Genomic DNA, 26,082 nt, shown 5'->3' with positions numbered 1-26,082 from the left:
TCATTCAAAGGTAAAGAAAGAGGAAAGTATATTAAACTTTTTAGAATCTGCTGCAAAGGACAGAAAAAATAGGTTAAATGTACATTTTTCCCATAATAAACTGATATATGAAATTATTTTTAAAATACTAACTAGTTATGAAAATGATTATTATCTGTGATAAAAGATAGGTAGCAAAAAAAAGATGAGTAATACTCATAGGAATTGGAATGAATACTATTCCTTGTATACAAAAATATTACCAAACTATAAAAAATTACAAGTTATCTTTAGCTTTCCTTTCTGAAATTACTCTTACCTCTGAAGATTTTCTGCCCAACAATAAATATGTGGCTGTGATTTCATCATATTTCATTTTGCTAAGAGATTCTTGAATTTCTTCTTGTGAATATCCCATTCCGACCATTATATCTAAAAGAAGGGTACAAGAAAGCAAATAAAACAACGTTTTATTTCAGGATAAAACATTCCCTTGACTTACAAAGACTATATTCTTAATACGAATAAATATTTAACCAATTAGTCTAGTTACTTGCTGCTAGTGCAGTTCCAGTATGCTCTATAAACATGTAATATAAACATACACACAAACATACATTCAAATAAATCACTCAGACACTGCATATATATTCTGTCTCTCTGTCTCTCTCTGTCTCTCTCTCTGTCTCTTTCCACCCCCATCCCTCCCAACCCACCCAAGATTACCTATTCTTTTCTGGTCTGAGATGTCTAGTTCTGGTTCTACAAATGGTTTGAGTTCATCTTCCTCATGCCCTGCATTGATCCACCTGTCCTTCATGATTTGCTACAAAAAAGCAAAACTACTGATTAGCATGAAAAGGTATAACAAACACAATCACAGTAACACTTCTCTGAATTTTAAGTCTACTTTCAGATTTTCATTACATAAAACTCAAGGGAAAAATGCTTTATGCTGTCTTGGTATATGATTCTCTTAGAAGCCAAGTATTAGATTTTATGAAGGGAACTCCAAAGTCTTCTGGTTTGACCAAGAATCTTAACTACAACACATCCTACAAGTTGTATTCCAGACTCTGCGCCTCAAGTCAGGGAAAAAACCACTGCTTCCTAAGGGAGTCCATTCTCCCTTCAAATGGCTTTAGTTACTGGCTCTCTAACCTCTGAAGTCAAGCAAAACAAGTCTAACATTTCTTTAACATGACAGTCTTTCCAATATCTTAGAAAAGATATCATGCCCCTTTATTTCTTCTACTCCAAGAGAAATACTCCCAATTTTTTTAATTGGTTGTCACATGCATAACATTAAGCTCCTTTACTATCTTGGTTATGCTCTAGTTTATTAATGCTCTCTCTAAAATATGCTGTCTAGAAATGAATAAATATACCAAATGTAACATTATTCAGGGCTGAGTAAAATGGGTCTTTTTCCACATAGGATACTATGCTTCTTTTAAAACAGCCTAAGACTTTGTTAATTTAGATTATTTTATTTGCTTGTCTATTGAGGAAGGGGAGGGTACAAAGTGGGGGTGCGGGAGCATTGCTTCCTATACAGAGCTAACTCCCAGGAAGCTTTTATTTAACTAAAAAACTCAGTTTTCAAATGAATTGCTGATTAGCCATGTGTTCCCCAAATCGTGTATTTGGTACAACTAATATTTTTTTTTCCTAATCCAAGTTTAAGATTATATTTGTCTCTATTAAAATTGATCTTACTGGATTTGATGTTCAAGCCTAGTGAGATTTGATTCTGACTCAGTATTTGGACTGGCTATTCCACCTGACTGTTAGTTTTAATGAGAATGGCATCTACACCTTTATTGAAAAAAAAAAATAGATGGCATAGTGCCAAGAAAAGATCCCAGATAATCTCCTGGATATTACTTTTATAAAGCGATTATTGAACTACTAATGAATAATCATTGAATCTAATCAGTATCATGATTAAAATTCTCTGTAGACTGTATATTAATTTATAATTATTTATTAGTAAAAGTTAGAGAGAGATATAATCACACGAACACCTGGCCAAGTCTAATTAATCTCAGTTTGCCATACTGCTTTAGTCCACTAGCCAAAAGTGGCTCTGCCAATGACTAACATGCAAATTTTCCAAAGAATGGGGGCAGGGGGATTGTGTGAATTTTTGTGCTCCTTTACTCTGTTTGAAAAACCATTTTTGATCAGTACTAACCCCACCATTTGACTGAGCACCTCATGGCTACCTGGCAGCTCAGAAGGGGCTGGCTTTAGTCTCATGCAACTTATGGTGTTTAAAGTCAGGGCTCAGACTTGGCCTGAGGTTATATATGTCCAAAAGAAGAGTCTCAGGAGGAGTGGTCAAACTGGCTTTATAAGAAAGGGGATGGAGAAAGCATGTTCTCTTTTTTTGGCATTCAGTTTTTTGCCTGGAGGGTTCAGAAGACTCTTTTTGGCAAAGCTGCTTTTGGCTGGCAAACTGAGGTAGCATGGCAGGCTCAGCCAGGTGATCATGTGATTTTTTTTCTCTAACTTTTACTTAGATTGGATTGATTAAAAAAAATCAAAATCTATATAAATTTATTGACAGTACTTCCTTGGATCTACTAGTTTGAGTTATCCTGTCAAAAACAAACAAAAAGGAAATGAGGCTAGTTTGGTATGACTTGTTTGTGCTGAAATGCCATGGTTCTTTGTAATCAATACTTTATTTCTCTAAATGTTCACTACCCACTCCCTTAATATTTCTAGAATACTAAGAAGAACTGAAGTCACTAGACTATCATTTGCTGACTTAACTCTTCCCTTTTTGGAAAATCAGAATGCATTTGCTTTTCTCTGGTCCCTTTAAATGCTTAAAGTTGAAAGACTCCAGAAATAAATTAAATAGTTTGGATGAGGTAAGCAAAGCTCTTAAAATATTTCAAAGAACATTCAAAGTTTCCAATTTTCTCATGTTAGAAATTACCTCTAATGTGCCTCTTTTCGTTGGATTTAGCACCAGGAAACGTTTGAGGAGATTTTCACAATCCGTGGACATGTAGAAAGGGATTCTGTATTTTCCTCTTAATACTCTCTCTCTCAGTTCCTTTGCAGAGTTCAGATTAGAAGAGTGGCAAGTCAATGATAGGTTAAAAAGACAATATACCATCATAGTGATACAATTTTACAATGATTTGGCTTATGTTTTTTAAAATTCTCCTGGTGATAATTTGGTGAAATTATTTTGGTTAATAATTTGGTGGTATTTAGTAACAAGGATGAAATTACTTTATATACCTTTAGGTTTTGTCCATCAAAAGGAAGAGAACCACTCACAAGAGTGTAAAGAATAACACCTAAACTCCAAACATCCACTTCGGGTCCATCATATTTTTTGCCCTGGAAGAGTTCTGGAGCTGCATAAGGAGGACTGCCACAAAATGTATCCAGTTTATTTCCAACAGTAAATTCATTACTAAAACCGAAGTCTGCTATTTTAATGTTCATATCAGCATCTAGCAATAGATTTTCAGCCTAGAAGTAAAACATTTAAGGAAAAACAAGAGGTAATAAATAGCACAATTACTAATAAAAGTGATTTAAGACTTGGTATTAACTTAGAATAAAGTCTTTTACTGATCTGCAAGTCAAGTCAACAAGAAACATTTCTTAAGTGCCTACTAGGTGCCTGGCACTGTGAAAAGTATTGAGAATACAAAGAAAGGCAAAAAAATTATGTCTACTCTCAAGGAATTCACACTCTAAAGGGGAAGACAACATGTAAACAAAGTATAGCTAACTACAGAGGAAAGACATTCTAATAATTTAATGAAGAAATCTTTCTAGAAAAAATGGAATATAAATCATAATCTAAGCTTTTATGTCATAGAAGAACCTTAATTTAAATTTATTCTAGCATTAGTTTTAGCCATAAAACAGTAATCAAGAAGGTCATTTGTAGGAATATATGACCAAATGTTGCTGAATTTTGTTTTTTATTGACAAAACTTTAAAAGGCTTGTTTTAAGTTTAAAGTAAAATTACCTTTAAGCCCCACACCCAAACAAAAATCCTCACCTTCTGTCTTAAGAGTCAATACTGTCCATGTACTGGTTCCAAGGCAGAAGAGCAGTAAGAATGAGGCAATGGGGGTTAGGTGACTTGCCCAGGATCACACAGCTAGGAAGTGTTTGAGGTCAGATTTGCACCTAGGACTTCCCTGAGCAAACTCCTAGGCCTGAGTAAAAACTATTTTTTACAAGGCTATGGGGGTTGGTGCCCATGAAGTCATATAAAATATAGTTCTATTCCATTAGTCTGTTATCTATAGAAAAAACGTTAAGGGTGTAAAATGATTTTATTGTCTCTCTTCTAACATGCTCTTAGGAAATTAATTCTGGAAACAGAATTAGCCTCTTCGTGACACTGCTTACAATGAAAAACAGGTCTTTTTTTTTTTTTTTTTTAAAGAATTTAATGGTAGAGACAGTTTCACTTGAAGGCAAGTCTTGTCAAAATGACAAAAATAAAACAATTTTGTAGTGACCTGGGATGAAATAATGACCACAATCTATTGTCACATCATAAAATCTTAACTATCACTTCTTTTTTTTGAAATACTCTCCACCATGGCTTAAAATGTTTTTTAAAATATCATTATCACATAATTAAATTTTTTAATTTAACAACAAAATTTAAGTGATAAATTTTTTATTCGCACAGCTAGGGAAGATAAATATGTACCAATATATTTCACTTAGAGCCTAATCAAATACTATTTCTACTTACTTTAAGATCCCTGTGAACAATGTGCTTTTGGTGACAGTACTGCACGGCTGATACTATCTGGATTAAAAGAAAAAAAAAAGCTTGGTTAAATTATCACTGAATATAAAGAATAATAATTAACAAAGCCAATACTTATGTAAAACATCATTTCACCTCTGCAATCAGGCTTTTGAAAACTCCATAAAACACTGTGTAAACTGATAAAATGTTGATATCATACAATACTGTACATATATTTTATGTATAGAAATACATAAAGAGTTTTAAAACTTTTTTTTTTGTTTGCAGCTTCCACAAAACTCCCCCCAAATTCCCATTATATTTCTTATGTTGACCCAAGACATATTGAAACAGTGATAGGGAAAGTTGTGATGTGGAAGGGATACCTGTAAATCTATTGTTTGACCTTTCAGGAAACAATATTCTTGTGGATTATACTTTTGAGATGTCTAAGTCTAGATCAGATCTAATCTATTGGTGAAAGCCTCTCTCTACTACTATTCTCCTTAATCCTAAGTGAGTTATGACATTTCTGGTCTTGTCCTCAAACTTCTGGTTTAATTTGAAGTGCTAGTAGCTGATTGGAGAAAGTTTGCCTTCCTTAATGACACAAGTGATGACCTTAACTCAAGGCACACTTACCTCCTCAGTAACAATTAAAAACAAACATCTTTATATCTTTGTGAACCAAAACAGTTTTGCTCACAACAATCCAGTAAGACATTAAATGCAATTATCATTATTTTGGTTTTATAGATGAGAAAACTGAGAATGGAAGAGGTAAAGTGACTTGCCCAATGTTGGAGTCAAATCTCTAAACAAGTCTTTGATGACAAGTCTTAATATTCCTTGGACTAAACCATCCTGCCTTTATCAATGTCTCTAATTTTCAGACAGGCAGCTCTAGGTTGCCCAGACTAGATTATGCCACATGTTATTCCTTAACTGGAAATGAACTGATTGAATAGGAGTTCATTCTCTTGATGTTTTCATTATGGTTCCCACATGAATGGTATTTATATTAAAAAAGAAATGATCATAAATTAGATTTGCTATTAAAAACTATAGTAACACTTTAATTTACACAATTATTGTAGCAGATAATTTACTTTGAAAAATTGGATAAAATATACCTTCACCTTTAATTATCACCTACAATTCATATTCTATACCTCCCATTCCCAGAAAGTCACTCTTTGTAATAATAGAATAGAAAAATGGAGAAAAAAATTGAGCAAAACCAATAACTATATTGGGAGGAAAAAACCAAACAAACTGCAACTAACATTGGGATTTCTGGTTAAGATGGCTTTCTGAATGATAGATAGACTTACCTGGTTCCATAAACCCAATCTACTATAAACTTGAAATTCATATAGACTGAATAATGATAAATTATTCCATCAAGAAACCATGGTAAATGACTTTCTAAAGTCCTAAATTTACATCCCAAAATTACACACACACAAAAAAATCAACAGGAAAGTGAATAGCAAGCTTTAATGAGGGCTTAAAGAAGTCCCCTTGCAAAAAGCCAGGGACCTTGGTGATCAAGAGAGCCCAGAGATTCCAGTAGAAGAGTGGTAGTAGGTGATAAACTAAGACATTCTATAGGAGGAGACAGCAGATATTCTGGTGTGAACTTCCACTAAAGAGCTCTGAGCTTCCTAGCACTCTTCTGACATATTAGAGCACCCTGAAGAAACCACCCTCTAAAGTATACAGCTTAAGGCTAAGTCTAACCCTGGCACAAAGCTCTAGTTGAAGAATCTGGAGGGTTAAGAAAAAGCAGAAATTCAAAGTAATTCTAAGACATCAACTAGTATAAAAAATTATGGATCTAGAGATCTGAAAATATCTAGCCTAGAAAGAGAAAACAACTGCAAGTAGACTCAAAAAAAGGAAAGGTGTCCATAAGGACTCTTAAAAAAAAAAAAAAAAGCTGAGGAGATAGGATTTGGAAGGAGAATAAATAGCTTAAAAGAAAAAGTGCTAAACCTCACCTAAATAAGACATATTTAAAACTAGAATAAGCCAAAAATAAATGACTCCATAAGACAGCAAAAAATGTTAGCAAATAAAAAAAAGTAAGACATTCAATAAAAACAAATGACCTAGAAAACAGGTAGAGAATTTAAGAATCACTGCTCTCCCTGAAAACCATGATGAATAAATAAAACAGAGGCATTATATTATAAGAAATTATTGTAAATGAAATCTGCCCAAATATAGTATAATCATAGGGTAAAATAAAAAGAACATATCCTTTGATAGTCTCTTAAAAGGAATACTAGAAGCAAAAGTTGTAAGAATATAAAAAATTATAAGAAAAAAATATTTAAAATATTGCAAACATCTGAAACAAAGCAGTTCAATTACCAAGAACCACAGTTAGGATCACATAAAAACTGGAAGTATCTGCCTATTGGGGAAAAACTAAATTGAATAGAAAATTTTCAAGCATTTTTGATGAAAAGACCAGAGGTGAATAAGAAGAAATACAAGAGCCAAGAAAAAGCTTGGATAAATTCGTTTGAACAACTAGAAGGAACTAAATGATGAAATAATTGCTAACATTTTAATAAAGGAAGAAGAATCAAGTATCCTTGCAGAATTTTAATGTTGTCAAAAGGTATTGAAAAAAAATTAAAAATTAAAACAGAGATTTTTGGGGATAGGCTGATTTTGTTCTGGGGAGTTGGAAGAAGAGAGAAAGGAGAAATATATTACTGTAGAAAGGGAAAAAAAAGAGTAAAACTTGGCACCATAACTGGGATGTATGAAAAGTATTCATGTGAAGTTATAAAAACAAAGAAAGAGGTAGGAAAAGTAGGCAGCAGATGAATCTCACTCTTTGTACACATACTAAAGAGTCTGCTTTAGAAATATATCATCCTCAATATAGAAACGAAAAAGGATTGTAATGGAGGGGTTAAGGGAATACCAGAAAGGGAAGTTACAAGCAAAATAAAAGCTTTCTGATGCTGAAAGTTATGTTAAAAAACAGGGAAAATTAAAGTACTAGAATCTAAGAAGATTCCCTTGAGTGCCTTTTAAGACAAATGGAATGGATTGAGCCAGGCCTAGAGACAAGAGGTCCTGGGTTCAAATATGACCACAGGCACTTGCTAGTTACTATGTGACTGGGGGCAAGTCATTTAACCCCCAATGCCTAGGCCTTGCCACTCTTCTGCCATGGAACCAATACACAATATTGATTCTAAGACAGAAGGTATGTGTTTTAAAAAAAAGACAAATGGAAAATGGCAGAACAAATTAAGGTTAATCAATATAATAGATTATGCCTTAAGAAATGATGAAAAATGATTTCACTGTATCATAGATAGTAGGAAATGACACACACGGAAGGAAGCAGAATCAGGAAAATACTCTATATAAGGTCTCTGCTGTAAAGAAAAACAACTCTGAAAGATGTAATAACTCTAATCAATGTAATGACCAATCATATCTCCATAAGAATTATGAAGCATTACTTCCTGTTGGACAGGTGATAAGAGGTACAGAAAAAGATATACTTTAGGATATTGTGCCACTTTCTGGATTTGTTTTGCTTCATTATGCTTATTTGTTTCAAGTGGTTATTTCTCCCCCCTTTCTTTCTGTTTTAAATTTGGGAGTAGGGTATGTGGAGGGTTAAGTGATGTCTCATTCCAAAACAAAATAACCACCATTTTAATATTTAAAATGCACATAGAAAACCAAAGGAAGTTCAAAAAGAAGCACAGATAAGCAAGATTATTTTGATAGTAACATGTATTTATTATATACTTTTTCTAAAAAAAAATTTTTTTTAAAGCAGGATGAAATGGAAGATTCATTGTTTCATATATAATCTTTTTTAAAACTGTATATGTCTTTTTAAAATTTTTATTATTTTTTCAGTTACATGTAGAAACAATTTTTGACAATTGTTTTCTGACATTTTAGGATTCAGATTTTCTCCTTCCCTCTCTTCCTTACCCTCCCCCACGTAAGAGGGTAAATAGTCTTGATATAGATTATACTAACACTTTCATGCAATACAATTGCTATAATCCTCATGCTGTGACAGAAGACACATCTCATACATACAATAAATGGAAGATGGCATGCTTTGTTCTGCAATCAGATTTCAACAGTTCCTTCTTCTTTGGCTAGGATAGCATTTTTCATCATGGGTCCCTTGGGGATATTTTAGGAGCTTGCTTCGCTGACAATGGTTTAGTCCTTCACAGCTGATCACTGTATGATATTTCCGTTACCATATACATTGTTCTTCTGGTTTTTCACTTCACTGTATCATCTTATATAAGTCTTTCCAGGTTTTTTGGAACTCATCCTATTTACTATTCCTTACGGCACAATAGTATTCCATTACATATATCACAACTTGTTCTGCCATTCCCCAAGTGATCTGAGTTTCCAATTCTTTGCCATTACAAAAAAAAGCTGCTAAAACTATTTTGGTACCAGATAGGTCCCTTTCCCTTTTCTCTGATCACTTTAAGATATAGACCTAGTAGTGGTATTGCTAGGTCAAAGGGTATGGGTATATGCATAGCTTTATGGTCGTTTGAACATGGTTGCATATTGCTTTCCAGAATGGTTGTACTAGTTTACAGTACCATATTGCCTCCAATATTTATAATTTTCCTTTTTGGTCGTTAGCCAATCTGATAGTTATGAGGTGGTACTGCTTTGCCTTTCTCTACTCAATAGTAATATGGAGCATTTTAAAATTGACTATAAATTTCCTTTTCTGAGAATTGCCTATTCAAAACCTTTGACTATTTTTAAATTGAGGCCTTTGTCAGACACTTGCTATTAACATTTCCCCCCAAATTTGTTGTTTTCTGCCTAATCTGTTTGCATTGGTTTTGTTTGTAAAAACCTGTTTAAAATTAATGCAATCAACAGTGTCAATTTCATTTTTCATAATGTTCTCTATGTCTTGTGTGGTCATAAAATTTTCCTTATCCATAAATCTGAGAGGCAAAGTTTTACCTATTTCCTCTAATTTCTAGTGTTACCATTTGTTTCTACATCAAGTATACACTTTGCCTTTATTTTGGTGTATAGTGTGAGATGCTGGTCTATGCCTATTTCTGCCACATTGTTTTCCCGTTTTCCTAGCAGATTTTGTTAAATAGCGAGTTCTTCCCCAAAAACCTGATTTAGATTTACTGAATACCAAGTTACTATGATTGTTTATTATGTGTCGATTACCTAACCCTGTGTTGGTGAACCTATGGCACATGTGCCAGAGCATACCAGAGAGGGCTGCTCCCTTACCCCTCTCCAAGAGCACCTGAGGACATTTCTCACATGACTCACCCCTCTGCCCAATGGGAGTGCTTCCTCCCTCCCGTCGGCAGTAAGGCATGAAGGTTGCAGTCTGGGCACTCAGTCTCTAAAAGGTTTACCATCACTGACCTAACCTATTCCATTGATCTACTGCTCTAGTTCTTAGCCAGTACCAGATTGTTCTGATGATTACTGCTTTACACTATAGTTTGAAATCTGGGACAGCTGGGCTTCCTTCATTTTTTTTCATTGATCCTTTTGATATTCTTGGCCTTTTGTATTTCCGGATAAATTCTGTTATTTTTTTTGGGTAGTTTGATACGGTACTGAATAGGTAAATTAATTTAGGTAGGATTGTCAAATCTGCTATATTGGGTTGGCCTATTAAAATTGTGCATTTGTAAATTGCTCATTTTTTAGTGTTAACTTCAGAGTAAAAAGTAATTTAAAGTAAACCAAGAGAAGTAATATTAAATAAACCTTTCTTAATTTTGAAAAAAAAAATTGTTCTAACATACAAACAGGCACAAAATATGCCCAGACAAGGTCCAAGATGTATTGGGATTTGACTATCCAATACCCATCTCTTGTAACCTCTCCTTATGCATATGTGAACCACTCACTTTGGTACTTAAGGTTTTACTGTCTTGTTCCAGTCTTTATTATTCTATTTTTAAGTGGTATAGACAAATATGTTGTTCTTGTTAGATAACTATGTCAGTCCCATTAGATGAAATTAATCTAGTCAAGGGAGCATGCTATTCTCACTAGATAAGTTCTTGAAATAAATGATAAAAGTGATCAGGAAAGGAAAAAAACACATTAACAAAAATAATAGGTTGATATATATAATTTCCTACCTTTGCAAAGTGCAAGAGGTAACTTCTTATAATTGTTCATTGGGGCCAAGTATGGACACCTTAATTTCATAGCAGTTGGTTTTATTTTGTAGAGGCAGAGCAGCTACTGCTAAAGTGGGTTGAGTGCTAGGCATAGAGTTGGGAAGATCTCAGTTGAAATCTGGCCTCAGACATTTAGTAGCTAGCTGCATGATGATGTAACCAAAGTCACTTCACCTCCATTTGCTTCATTTCCTCAATGTAAGATGGGGATAATAACAGCACCTACCTTGTAGGGTTGGTTGAAGATCAAATGAAATAGTTGTAAAAATATTTGACACAGTGCCTGACACACAGTAAATTACATATATATATATATATACATATATATATATCTCCCCTCTCCCCACCAATTTCTTTTTATTGCTGTTATTCCCATTTATATTGTTGTAGTCATCATGTAGATTATTTTCAGGGTTCTGTTTATTTCATTTTACATCAGTTCATGTAAGTTTTCCTCTTGATGCTTCTCTGTATTCTTCATGTTTATTATTTCTTATAGGGCAACACTATTCCTTTATATTCATGCTCCATATTATGTTCAGCTATTTACCCAATCAATGTGCATCTACTTTATTTCTAATTGCTTGCTTAAACAAAAGGTGCAGCTATAAATAATTTGGAGAATGTGAAACTTAAAAAAAATGTATTTTAAATCATTTACTTCCTTGAGTTCTGTGTGTCATAGTGGTAGAATCTCTATATCAAAACGCATGGGTATTTTGGTCATTTTCTTTGACAAATTGCTTTTCAGGATAGTTGGACCAAGTCACAGTTCCACCAACACAGCATTAGTGTGTCACCTACATACTATACATATGATGTACTTTTCAGTGTGGTATCATAAGAAATGACAAACAAGATGATCAAAAAAAAATGTGGAAAGACATATTAAGTGATGCAAAGGGAAGTGAATAGAACTGGGAGAATATTGTACATAGAAGCAACAATAGTGTATGATGATCAACTGTGAATGACTTAATGGTTAACAAGGATTCAAGATAACTCCAAGGGACTCACAATGAAAAAGGCTATCCAACACCAAAGAAGGAACAAATGGAGTTTGAATGCAGATTGAAGCATACCATTTTTCACTTTATTTCTTTCATGACTTTTTCTCTAGTGTAAGCAATATTGATGTGTCTTATTTCAAAACATGACAAACATGAAATATGTATTAGATGATAACATGCAAAACCTATACCATATAGTAACTGCTTTCTTGAGAAGGGGTAGAAAGGAGGGAGAGAATATAGATTGCAAAAAGTATTAAAATCTACATTAAATAAAAAAAGGAAAAAATATGCTGGGACTAGGAAAAAGTACATCAAGATTTCAGTCCTGGCTCTGCCACTTCTATATCTGTGTGGCCTTCAGTCATTTGGGGCATTAGACCTCTTCTATAAAATAAGGGATTGGATAAAATGATCTCTAAGACATTTCTTCAATATAAATCTCTGGTCAACAGGAAAATATCCACGTCAGGATGTATTCTCTCAAAGCTATCTTAATTATTTGCCACTTTTCCCTTTCTAACACCTTTGTTGTGTAGACTTCAATAAATGGGAATGTAAATCTACAGTAGAAAATTAAATAAGGTATTCCTAAACAAAATAATACATTAAACTATTGCTACCACCTTAACAATCACAAGATAATCTAGGAACCTGAGCTTAAGAGCTCTTAAAATAGATATGCCCTGTTAAAACCATGGAGAATGGACCAATCAACCTCACAACTATCATCATCAACTGCTATCAAGAGGTAGCTAAGTCTGAGTCCTGGTAATAGCAGTGTTCTGCTAAATGCAGTTCTTCAATCTAGGGGAGCAACTGTTGTGGAGAAAAGGCAAGCCAATCCTATCAAATTCTGAACAATTGCTATCTACAGAGTAGTAAACCCAGTCTGATCAAAAGGGTGGAGGTTGCATAGTCAAATCACCTCAGATGCAAATGGAGACAGTCCAGGTCCAAGAGAGCAGGAAATGTTGGGCCCTCCCCAAACTACCAGTTTTGCATCCCACAACCTCCAAAAGCCTCATCCAAGGAATCAACCCTTATAGTGACAAGACCAAGAAAACACTTGCTGGTGCAACAACCCCTACCTACTTAGTAGTCACAGCTTTTGAAGAATGAGAAAAGAAAGTTCTTGTCATTAGTTCTTATGGTCCAATATAAGAAGTGAATTTGACTTTATTAATGGAAATAACATTAAAAAAATGCATTACCATATGATCTGCTGATGCACCCTAAGGATCACTGTGCTTTTCCTTTTGAATTGTAGCAGAAACTTGCTATGTTTTCTCTCCTCACAAGAATATGAGCTCCTTGCAAGGAGACTATCTTGATTTTATAATTTTACACCAACTTTGAAAAAATAAGCTCATATATATTTTAACATCTCCAACATTTCCATTATTATTTCTTTTCTCTCCTTCCCAGAAAGCCTTCCTTTCTAACAAAAAGCAAAAACAAAAACAAATCCATCTGAGTAAGACTAACTAAACTGGAACATTCTATACCCATAGTTTCTGACCTCTGCCAAGAAGAATGGTACTTTTAAATATTTCCTCTTGAGAGTTAAGCCTAGTTATTATAATTTCATAGCATTCAGTTTTCAACTGTTTTGCTACTATTCTTTCCATGATTATTGCTGCAATCATTGAAATACAATATTCCTGGTGCTGCTTATTTCACTTTGCATCAGTGCAATCTTCCCATCATTCTCTGTATTAATTATTCATCATTTATTATAGTCTGTGACATTAATGTACGATTAACTTGTTTATGCTCCAGGTGACAAGTATATACGTTAGCTTTCAGTTCTTTGTTACTACAAAAAATGCTGCTATAACTTTTTGGGTGTTTTTTTTTTGGGGGGGGGACGACTTTCGTTTTAACATTAATTTCCTTGGGCTTTATGTCTGGTAGGGGAATCTCCAGGTCAAGGTATGAACATATTAGTCAACTTTCTTGGCATAATTCTAAATTGCTTTCCACAGTGGGTTGTACAAATTCACAATTCCATCAATCATTACTCTCAGCCTTACATAACCTATACCTCAATGAAAGGGAGAGGAGGACTTAACAGAACATTTGGACAAAACAATTTTGCTTAGCCTGGGGCTTTGCCTCAGTATGAAACATGAGTGTCGAGTAGTTTTTTTTTACAATATACTATTATTTTATCTCAAGTGAATTTCTAGAATGTTAGTCACACTCCTAGTCAATGATAAGTACAGGGATTCCAAAAGCAAGCATTCATTTATTCAATACCCATAAAATGTCTATGTGCAAAGAACTAAAAAATTAATCAGACAGCCTTTACCCTTGTGGAATTTATTATTTAGAAGAGAATACAAGTAACTACAATGCATGAGAAATAATTAAAAGATGTGTTAACAAAATACTGTGGGGTTAAGATGAAGACATTACTTCTCTGAACCTGCTTCTTCAACTGTAAAGTGCAGGGACAAGACCAGACAATTTATGATGACTTTTCCAACTCTAAACCTATAATTTTGTTGGGGATAGAAGGACTTAAGGAAGGCTCCACTGAAGAGATTCTGTTTTAGCTAAACTTTGAAAATGAGTCAGATATTTTTTGCCTGCAGTGTAAGCAAGAAAAAGGAAGAAAAGAGGACTAAGGGAGAAAAGAGTATTTCAGGTAAAAGGAATAAAATGTGTGAAGCGCATAAATTGGAAACCTCAGTGTGTATTTAAGGAGGAGTTTTTAGTAGATTAGTTCCAAAAGTGTGTTCTAGGGAACTCTAGGAGTCCCAAGATGCTTTTAGAGGATCCACAAAATGAGACACTTTATAATCTCCACTACAGTAAATACTGATATGCATAAACCAAAAGCTCTTTTGGGGGAGGAGTCTTTAATAATTTTTAAGAACATAAAGGGGTACTGAGAAAACAAAAAGTTTGAGGATCACTAGCTCAAAGAATACAGAAACAATTAGTGGATGATTAAAAGATCATATTGGGAGATTTTGGAAGGTCTTGACTGCAATACTAAAGAGCATGCATATCTTTCACATGCAACTGGGAGCTACTCAACCATTTTTGGCAGTTCTGACCTCATTCCTTGAAACTTCCATCTGCAAAGTTATCTATGTTTTTTTCATGTATAAGTCTGAAAGTCTTCATCCTCTTCAAATGAGAGTTGATCACTTTTTCCTCTCTGGGTTCCCTGACACTTCTCTGGTGATTTTTTCTTCTCTTACCACTCCTTCACATTTCTTTCTTTCTTTTTTTTTTTTTTTAAATATTTCCCCCTACTTACACATTTCATGTTCTTTTCCTCTCCCTCAAACTCCCCTAACCCCACCTTAGCAGTGCACCACTCCTTTACATTTCTATTGTTGGCTTACTATCCTAATCAAAGACGCTCATCTCCTTACTTTCCTCCCATATCTTTGAGAATTCCCCAAGGAATGCAAGAAACTTTTTGGTCTTAGAACTCCTTTATACTCTTAAAAAACCCCAACAACCCATACCTTCTGTCTTGGAATCAATACTAAGTATCGGTTCCAAGGTAGAAGAGGGATAAGAGCTAGGCAACTGGGATTAAGTGACTGTCCAGGGTTAAACAGTGAGGAAATGACTATGGTCAAATTTGAACCTAGGGCCTTCTGTCTCCATAGAGTCACTTAGTTGACCCACCCCTTTATACTTTTAAAAAGTAATGAGAGGGGGCAGCTGGGTAGCTCAGTGGAGTGTGAGTCAGGCCTAGAGACGGGAGGTCCTAGGTTCAAACCCGGCCTCAGCCACTTCCCAGCTGTGTGACCCTGGGCAGGTCACTTGACCCCCATTGCCCACCCTTGCCACTCTTCCACCTATGAGACAATACACCGAAGTACAAGGGTTAAAAAAAAAAAAAAAAAAAAAAAAAAAAAAAAAAAAAGTAATGAGAAACCCAAGTCTTTGTTTCTGCTTTATATCAATATCTACCACATTAAAAATTAACAATGGCTACTTTAGTTGATGACAATCTGACGTCAGATAGATATTTTGAAAAATAAAGAGTATTTAAAAAAGAAAATTTAAATGGCTCAGTATTATGGAGATTGTTTTGACCTTACAGATACCCTTGAAAAGTGTCTCTAGGGTCTCTTGGTCAATGGATGAGAACCAAGAACTAATGCTACAAGGAATTAGAAAAAAATTATAATACTTAGATTCATTCTCTAATATATAGTAGTCAAAGGATAAGAACAGCCAGTTCTTGAAGTAAATACAAATTACTGGTAATCATCTAAAATCATTTCAAATCAAAACAGCTGATAATGTCTTCCACTTATTAAATTGAAAAGAATCACAAGCAAAATTCAAAGCCAATAGAAATATGGGGAAATAGGTACATGATTATACTGTATTAATAATAATAATAATATCTAACATATATAGAGCACTTGCTGTGCTAGGTACTTTACAATTATCTCATTTGATCTCACAACAACTGGGCAGTAGGTATTATTACTATGCCCATTTTACAGATGAGGAAACTGAAGCAAAACGGTTAAGTGATGGGTCAGGTTCACATAGCTAGTAAGTATCTGAGGGTAGATGTAAACTTGAATTCAGGTCTTCATGACTCCCAGGCTTCAAAGCAGCTTCATCAATAGTTGGGCAGTGTTATAATTGCACACAATAGGAACTTTAAAAATGCTGGCTGAATTTGAGGAAAGCAAGATAGGTAAGAGCCACAAAAATGTTAGAATCTACAAAAATGTTGGCTCAGTGCTCCCTTTATTAGGAAGGAATATGGCTGAGATAGCTATTGTCATGCATGGCTTTCTTCTTTGAAGACAAAGCTCAAGTCCTATCTCTCCTACAAGTCCTTCTCCCTCCCTATTTTAAGTGTTTTCCTTTCCCTAACTTGTAAATAAATATATGTTCTATATATTTATTCTACTCTAACCTCTAACCAACACCCATGTATGTCATGTCATCGCCCTCAACAGAATGTAAACTCCTTGAGACTATTATTTCTTTTTATTTATGTCATCAGTGTTGAGTACAGTGCTTTGCTTACAGCAATTTAATAAATGCTCATTAATTAAATATGCATTACCTTCAATTATGTGTTATTCTTGCCACGTGACTATTTCACTTCTCCCATAATCCTATTATTTCTTGGTAACATTCTTAAACTGTTTCTTTGGTACCATTCTTCACTAGTAGCAGACCTAGCCTATTTGGGTCCATTATGCGGATCTCCAACTGTCTTCTTTGTCACCCTTAATTTTAATTTAGAAAGGTAAAGGGCCATAAAAATCTAGTTCAATCTCATTTTAAAGTTTAGGAAACAGATTCAAGGAGGTTAAATTACTTGCTGTAGGTCAACCAAGCATTAGGTATCAGATGCAAAAAATCTGAATTGACATCCTCTGACTGCAGTGCCAGCACACCTTGCACTGTCCTTCTGATAGCTTTCAATAAAGTTGTTTAAAAATTATTTCTTCAAGAAAATATAGACTGCTCTCTTAATTCAATTCTGAGGCTGGTTCACTGCTTATGTATAGTGTCTATTCAAGATAAATGTACATAAGAACAAATTTCAATAGGCTGTCCCTATAGGTGAGCAACAGGTATTATAGATTCACCCGAACTTCTGTCAGAATAGCTGGGCTTCATTCTTTTAAGTTACTTGGTTTTATTTGAAAGGTTCTAGAATATTCTTGGGCTTGATGCAATCTACACATAAAGAGAAACATCTGGAGGACTTCATCATGCCTACCACATTGGATTATTTCAACAACAGTAATAAATAGCTTGGGCAGACTTACAACTTCTTGGAGAGACTTCAAGATAGCATTTTGCCTTAACAGATTAAACATTTTTTCATAGTCAACAATCAAGAAGCATAATGAAACTTTATTCTTTAAAACTTTAAATGTGCTTATAGAATATTGATGGTTAAAGCATGCCTGTTCCCTTCTCATACCTTTTCCAACGATTTCAATGTCTATATCATTCTCATAATTTTTTTGTAGAGACTTTGAAAGTAGGCACATAGAACAGAAGCTATAGTTATTAACATTATCTTTGGGACTTAAAAAAAATAAGGTCCAAGTTTTTTCCAGGTCTTTGACATCTTTCCCTTTTTTGAGATAGCCTGAGAACGAATCCTTTAAATGCCCTTAAAATGGTGCCATTTATAGTATGGATCTCTCTTTCCTGCAGAATTAACTGGTTTACTCCAATTGCTAATCTCATGTTTTCCCCCCTTAAGAACCATTTCTTAAAAAAAAAATTCTATTTTCTCATGTAACATTAAAGACCAAATAAAGTGGTTCCATTGTAACCGAATGTCAGACAATCTTTACAATCTTCTTCCATTTATTTACTGCCTTCCTATTCCAGTTTCATTCTTAAATGCCCTTTCAGTGATTTTAACTTTAAAGTCTTCTACAAACTTCTTTCTCTCCAGTCCTGTTCCATCTTCTAGTCTTTTTACACTTTGTAACTTATGTACTCTACAATCTGGTGATACTGGCCTTCTTGCAGATTCTCCTGCAACTCATTCCACATTTTAAGATTCCAAGCATTTTACCGCTATTTCATACTACTGGTTTCTGGCTTTCTTCTAAGTTCTAGCTAAAATCCCACCTTACACACAAAGTTTTCTCTGACCTCTCTTAATTCTTATGTCTTCTCTCTGTTAATTACTTCCAAATCCATGTTTGAACACAGCTGTTGGCATGTTGATGTCTTCCCCATTATACTATGAAATGTTTGTGACCAGGGACTTTAACTTTTTTTTATCCCTACTGCTTAATATAATACAAGTACAAAGGTTTACTGAATATTGTTTCTATGTTATGAGGCAATACTACCCATAATTTCCCAGCTATTATCCTCTTCCATATGATCTTTCAAATGAATTTATAATTATTAAAGTTATTGCTTTTGAGTGTCATCTCTCTCCATCTAGCAAAGAGATGAAATGTATGCTTGCTGATGAAGTTTCTAGGCTCTTCTGGCTTCCTCATTGTGGCACTAGTTTATTTTGCTTCAACATCCTTAGGAAAAAATAATGGTCTGTGTATATATTTGTTTCCTCCATCTCCTATTTTTCAGCATTGAAACCTTTTTATAAAAAGGTCAGGGAACAGTTGTTTTAAATATACTACATAAAAGGGAGCTATGTGGCTCAGTAGATAGAGAACCAAGCCTAGAGCCTGGAGGCTGTGTAATCTTGGGGAAAATCACTTAACCCCACTGCCTAGCTCTTAACACTCTTCTGCCTTGGAACCAATAAACAGTATTGATTCCAAGATGGAAGGTAAGGGTTTAAAAAAGACTGTATTACTATTTCATTTTTATTCTGCATTGTATAGTGAAACTTATTTTTTATATCTTTGCTCAAATACATTAGACATTTGTAAACAGATAAGTTAAATCAGAATTATTTCTCAGAAATAAAAACATCAGTAAACAGTTGTTTCCTGGAAAAATATAAGCAACTTTATTTTTCCACAGCAGTATTCTTGCAAATGTTTATCATGAACTGTACAATATGAAATGATGAAATGCTCTATTATAAATATCATATTGACTTTGGACTTCACAATAAAATCAAATTAACCAACTCCTTTATTTTCCTTTTTAAGGAGAACCTGTGATTCACTCTTCCATTCAAGTGGAACTTCCTTGTCTTCTGGTTTTACTCATATGTCTGTCTGTCTGTCTGTCTTCTGTCTGTCTGTCTGTCTGTCTGTTGGCCTATCTATCTATCTATCTATCTATCTATCTATCTATCTATCTATCTATCTATCTATCTATCTATAAGATAAAAGAGTGGCAAAGACTAGGCAATTGTGGTTAGTTGACTTTCCCAAGATCACAGAGCTAGGAAGTGATTGAGGTCACATTTGTACCCAGGACCTCCTGACTCCAGGCCTGACACCCTACCCACTGTGTTACCTAGCTGCCCCTAGAGCCAATACTGTATTGACATCAAGTTCCTCCAGTAATATGTTCACTTAGTAACTAGACAAAGATTTTCAAATCTCAAGCACCAGATAAGGTAATGTTGATATACTGATTTATACAACTTTTGATACTTAGTACCTTCTGCCAATTACTGCCAATTACCAACCATTTGACATTGTTGAAGCAGTGAGGGGGGTTGAATAAAATTGAGGGACATTTTACTTTTTTCCTTGTTTTATAGATTGCTATGATCAAAGAACTTATTGCCAAGTGTCAAGTCTATTGCTAATGAGGCTTTGTTCTTAGGTAGACTGGCCTTTGGAAAGCAAGAATAGTCTGTTGGCGGGACAGTATTTGAAGATTTTTCAGCATTGTGGAATCTGGAAGATCTTGATCTCCACTACTTCAGCTTTTGAAGATTGAGAATAAAACCTTGCAGGAAAATTTAGAAGGTGGTACATTAAAAAAAATGGCTAATAAAAAAGATTAAATAACAAGAAAAGTAAGACATATAACAACAATGTTATAGAATCCAAAAGAAGAGAGAATAGAGGTATCTCAAGAGAAAGTGGTATCTCAATAGTGTCAAATACTATAGAAAGCTAAAAGGAGGCTGACTGATAAGAAAAGACCATGGGCTATGGTAATTGGTAATTACAGGAGATTCTCACAACAGCAAATTCAACATAGTTGTGGGGACTGAATAGCAAAAAAGCATTAAAAAAGAGGCAGTTTTGTAAACAAGAAGCTTGTGGATTGCATATTCACTTAGAAGACCACATATGTTTATAATTCTTTTTTTATTAAAACACCAACACATTAAAATCAGTGGGTAGCATTTCTGACACCTCTAGTGTAAACTCTTTGGGGAATTTTCTTGCTATGTGTGGAAGGAAAGAGACAAATTAAAGATGGATTGAGAAGATAACAGGATTAAAGAAGTTGGGGGTTTGGAATGAGAAATAATTTGAATTAGGAGTAAATATTTTTTTAAAAGATGATAGAACTATTATTGCATGATTTCAGAGGTAGAATGTTTGAAAAATGATCAATTGTAGTAAGCAGATATGTCAATGAATCGAAGGATTGATATGAAGGATGAAGAATGAAGGAACATTAAGCATTTACTACATGAAAAGCACTGTGCAAAATGCTAAGGGTATAAAGAGAAAGACCTTAAGTTGCAGGAGGATAAGCCCCAGCAGTCCTTAAAGTGACACTAGTAGGTCAGATAAATGTGCCAGAGTACAGAAGTTGAGAGAACCTTAGAAGGCAAGAAAGACAGCAAGATCTGGTGGCCATCCACTTCATGGGAAGGAACAGAATTGGTAATTCTCATTCACCTATATCATATGAACTAATACCCTGGATGAGTTCTAAGCAGCACACCTAAGTAGTAGTCAAGGGTAAAGTCAAAAGGATCACCAGGCACTGAGTGAAGATTTACAGTTAGATAAAAACAACAACTATGTCACACCCAATTAAATAACTATATGATGTTTTCTAATAATACTTGACAACCTTAGAATAGAGAAAGTGGACAGTGAAGTTTACCTAAGGTTATAGACTGGGAAGGTAGAACACTAGAAGTTCAAGGAATTGAAAGATTCTAGGATATATCTTTAGATCATCTCCTAAAATGGAGCATTCTGGGAAAAGGTTACTATTTGAGCTCTGCTTTAATTCATCTTAGTAGATTCTGCCCAATGTTCTGGTTTACTAGGATCTTTTTGTTATTTAGTTCTGAATCTGCAAATCCCTGTTCACCTCAAGATTAGCCCATCTAATTTGATTCTATGCACAAAAGCTTCTAATTTCCTCATAAGATCTGAATAATTTCTCAAGATTATATATTGGTAAATATTTTTGGATATTGCCAAACCAAATCACATGATCTGAGAAATAACAGAAAGGAAGAAATGTTAAATTTGGTAACACAAAAATCCTCCTTCTTCCTTTGCCTCTCTCAAACACCTCTATACCTTCCCCCTTCCAATGAAAATAATTGCTATAAGGTTAAAGAACCAATACAAAAAATGGAAGCTAAGAGAATTCAGGCCAAGATGTTAAAATGCCTCATCATATTTTGTATTCTTATATATGTGTATGTGCTGTTTCCCCAAGAGAATGTAAGCTACTTGAGAGCAAGAAGTGTTTTATTTTCATTTTATTTTGTTTGTATCCCAGAGACCTTAGCATAGAGTCTGACACAAAGTAGATGCTTAATATATGAATGAATTTCCCCTTATTCTTTTATTTCCATTGGCAAAAGTTAACAAAAAGGCTGGACTATTGAATACTCAACTGAGAAGGGAAAAAAGAAGCTAAATGGTATGAGAAATCTTTGGCTTTGACTGCCAGTAAGACTACTTTAGGACTAAAGAAAAAAGACTTAATAGACACATCATTTCATGAAATATAAGATAATAGAATCAGCGATGAGACCAAGGTCTCTCCAATCCTCTCTCATTTGATGTTTGACATCAATTACAGGGAGGATGAATGAATTCCAGGTCACATAGATAAGTGATAGTGCATATATCTGAACCTAAGAGCTTTCCATATATATTCTTACATTTTTCAGTTCCCTACATTTAATTTTAGTGTTCACCTATTTTTCAATTTAGTTTCAACCCCAAGTTTCATCAATTAAAATTCTCATTAGTAGCATAAGGAGACCTGAACATGGGGGGTCAGGAGAGGGCTGGGTCTGAATTCCAATGATGATGGGTATGACTAATGCAAATAATTTAATTTCCCTGATTCTAGGTTTCCTCACTTGTAAAATAAGATTAAGTCCCTACCTCATGGAGTTTTTGAGGGCCAGATGAGAATGCACATAAAATATATATCTAGTATGGTCTAGGAAAGATCCTCTGAAAGCAAAAAGGTAGTTTGTTACTGGCAAATTAGAATGTCTACTTCCTATTAGAATCTAATAATCATACCACCAACAACTAGCATCATATAGCAACTTAAAGGAAATGAGATGCAGAAAGGTTGGGACAACTTAGTCCCACATTTATTAGAAGGTGGCAGAATTAAGATGGCATAGTGGATAGAGTACTATACTTTGAGTCTAACTCAGCTACTGATACTTGCCAGCTGCATGAATCTAATAAAGCTGTCTAACTTTTACTTCAATTTCCACATCTGTGAAATGGGGATTTTAATTGTACCTACTGTCTAGGGTTGTTGTAGATCAAATGATATTATGTTTGTAAAGGAATACAAATACTAGTTATGATGATGATGATGTTTCTCAGATGCAATACACATCAGGAGGTCCATACTCAAAACCTTTCCAGCTTGGTAGGATATGCCAGAGCATGCATGCATATACATATATAAACCTATAGATGTCACAGCTTGCTGACATACCTTTCAAGAACCCAGACCAACATCCCACCATGAAGTATCATTGGAGAAAGATTTTATTATCACCAAGGATCTTTGGAGCACCATGAAGTGAATTCATAAACCCATATGTACAACAAGAATTGTCATCATGATCTTATTTAGCTTGAACAAAATAAGCAAAATGACTGAATGTACATTCTGTCAACTGAAAAAAAACCTTGCTTCTATCTATTATTAGCTTTTTAATGAAGATAATTAAAAAAAATTAAAATCAACTTAAAAGGTTTACTTAATTTTGGTAGTTCTTGGTCATTATTATTTTAATCAATGAATACTAATAATACAACTACTCTCCAGTCTGAGAAGAAAAGGAGTCCATATATTCAAAAAAGCTGGGAACCATTGTTATAGATCTCATAAAAAGTTAGAAAGCCAAATAAATACTTGTTAGCGTCTCAATTTATTCCAGAAGTGAACTTCATACATACCTGTCTAAACTTAGCTCTGGCCTCCTTTTCCTTCATTCTTCCATGTGCAACCAAATAGTCAAACACTTCACCTATAATTGAGGAAAATAAGTGAGTAGAAAGAAGCCTCCTGAAATTAAAGTGTTTAACATGAATTTTAAAGATAAAATTACAGCTACAGCTAACCTTAAGTTTAATGACTATCATTCAGTTCTCATCAATAAAATCCAACAAACTTTAAAAAAAAATTCCTTAAAATCATACATTCTGACATCTTAATAAAACTAACATATTCTTTAACAAGTGGAAAACTATACACATCTTGATTTGATTTTCAAATATCACCTACCTGTGATGGAAGTGATGTTATTCCCTTCTTAAGAGATGGAGAAATTGACACAAAGAAAGACTAAGTGATTTTGCCAGAGGCCACATAGCTAGTCAAGACTGGAATTTTCCTGACTCCAAGTCTAGTACCTCTCTCCACTATGCTGTCCACATTGTCAGAATTCATTAATTTATGTGACATGGTCTTAAATTTTAAAAAATTATATCAAAATTGAAATTTAAATAAAAGTTGAGTTGACGTGTTTATAAAAAAGATTCACTACAGTATTCCTTACCCCCCCCCACACACATATACATAGAGCAATGGGTTTTTAAATTTTGCTTCACTTACTATTGTCTTCCTTGCTCACTTTTTCTACCTAATAAATCACCTCATGACAAAGATTTAAATGAAAGAAAAATAGTAGTTCAAGCAAACCCACTGAAACAAATCAAAGTATATACAATCCTGAACAACTTATCCTTCATTTAAAAAAAAAAAAAGGGAGGGAGAATTTTCCTTTACGTTTAAGTTTCGTCATGACAATTACATAGCATCCAGAGTCTCTTTTTTGTATCCTTTCCATTTAACTTTTTCAAGTCATTCTATACAGGGTTTCAGTGTTTTTGCTTACTCCATTCCAATATGTATGAGTTTTGATAAGCCTTCAAAAGCTTTTCTGAATCCTTCAAATTCACATTCATTTATTATAGGAGACTAATATTCCAATATTTACATACCACAATATCTTTAGCTAGTCAATCAACAGACTCCTGCTTTGTTTCAAATTCTTAGTTACCATTAAAAAGCAGTCAATTTTTCTGAAAATATGTCTCTCCAAAGCATTTAGGAGTTTTTTGTTCACAGATCATTAGTTGGAGGAAATACAGAAATATAGGGAAGTACAGAGATTTGGAGAAGACAAAGGATTAGGAATAACATCAAATTTAAATGAAGAAGGAATAGCACTTAAATTATGAGGAAATTAAAATCATGATGCAAAATGTCAATGGTAATCAATTTGCATAACATTTTTTCAGTAATACAGCTACACCTACTTCAAGAAGTAAAGAACACTCGATAAGTAGCCTAATTATAATACTCAAATAAAATCTACTAAAAATAAAATTAGTAACATTTTAGTGGCATCAGAAAACTGGAAATAATGAGGCTACGCAAAGTTTAACACAATGGATTCAGAGTTATGAGAAGAGATGAAGTCATATGGGGCAAAGAAAACTGAACTAGGAAACAACATCCACATTGATTATGAAAATGTATCTGAAAGCAGATCAGTGCAGCAAGTTCAAACCAATACTAAACAGCAATTAAACTGAGGTTAACTGAAATAATCTCTTGGTTCTGGAAAACAGATGATGAAACATAAGTTCCTTCTCTCAATAGAAAGCAGGAAAACTGTAAATACAAAAAGTTGTATGACTTATCAAATTTGTTGGTTAATTTTAATTACTTTTCTTTTCATAAAAGGTACTTAAGTGGCAGTGGCACATGGCACCAAAAGATGGAACTGCTTCAGAATATCATAATTTAACCAATTTCTTATCAACAAAGAATTATTTTTGTTCACAATGCCCAAGATTTGTAAATGATCTAACTTGCATAAAAGAAACATAACTGAAACTGGAATCATAAAATGAAAAAATTTCAGACTTCAAGGCAATTCAGTATAAATTTGAAAGGGAGGGTAGCACTACATTTGTCAAAAATCACCGAAAGCTCTTCCGGATCAAGATGGTGGCAGAGTAAAAAGCAGCTGCTTGACCTCTCCTAACTCACACATATAGGACTCCTCAAGAAGACATAAAAACAAATACATATGAACGAAGGGACCACATAACAGGGCACAGCATTGAAGGTACATGGAATCGGGGCATTTCCATGTGATAAAGAGGTGAAACAGCTCTCACTAAAACGCGAGCTGAGCAACCCCCCTACACACACACACCACCTACAGTGCCAAAGCCAGCGCAAGAGACAGAGCGAATTTGGGGCACCTATTAAGTCCTTGGCAGCCACCTGGGGTCACCAGG

At 34.2% G+C, this 26,082-nt stretch overlaps 1 protein-coding gene across 1 annotated transcript in view; it reads right to left on the bottom strand.

Annotated features, from left to right (window-relative positions):
• MARK3 (microtubule affinity regulating kinase 3) overlaps nt 1-26,082 on the bottom strand; it is a 132,189-nt gene that overhangs the window by 31,782 nt on the left and 74,325 nt on the right. The window contains exons 6-11 of the mRNA XM_044664630.1: nt 23,725-23,795; nt 4,732-4,788; nt 3,241-3,477; nt 2,930-3,049; nt 706-805; nt 299-411 (exon numbers count right to left, since the gene is read on the bottom strand). Coding sequence (XP_044520565.1) covers nt 299-411; nt 706-805; nt 2,930-3,049; nt 3,241-3,477; nt 4,732-4,788; nt 23,725-23,795 — 698 coding nt within the window. The remainder of the gene's footprint in view (nt 1-298; nt 412-705; nt 806-2,929; nt 3,050-3,240; nt 3,478-4,731; nt 4,789-23,724; nt 23,796-26,082) is intronic.

This window comes from Gracilinanus agilis, chromosome 2 (assembly GCF_016433145.1).
Source record: "Gracilinanus agilis isolate LMUSP501 chromosome 2, AgileGrace, whole genome shotgun sequence".
NCBI classification, from domain to species: domain Eukaryota; kingdom Metazoa; phylum Chordata; class Mammalia; order Didelphimorphia; family Didelphidae; genus Gracilinanus; species Gracilinanus agilis.
This window is presented reverse-complemented; position numbering and strand designations above follow the sequence as displayed.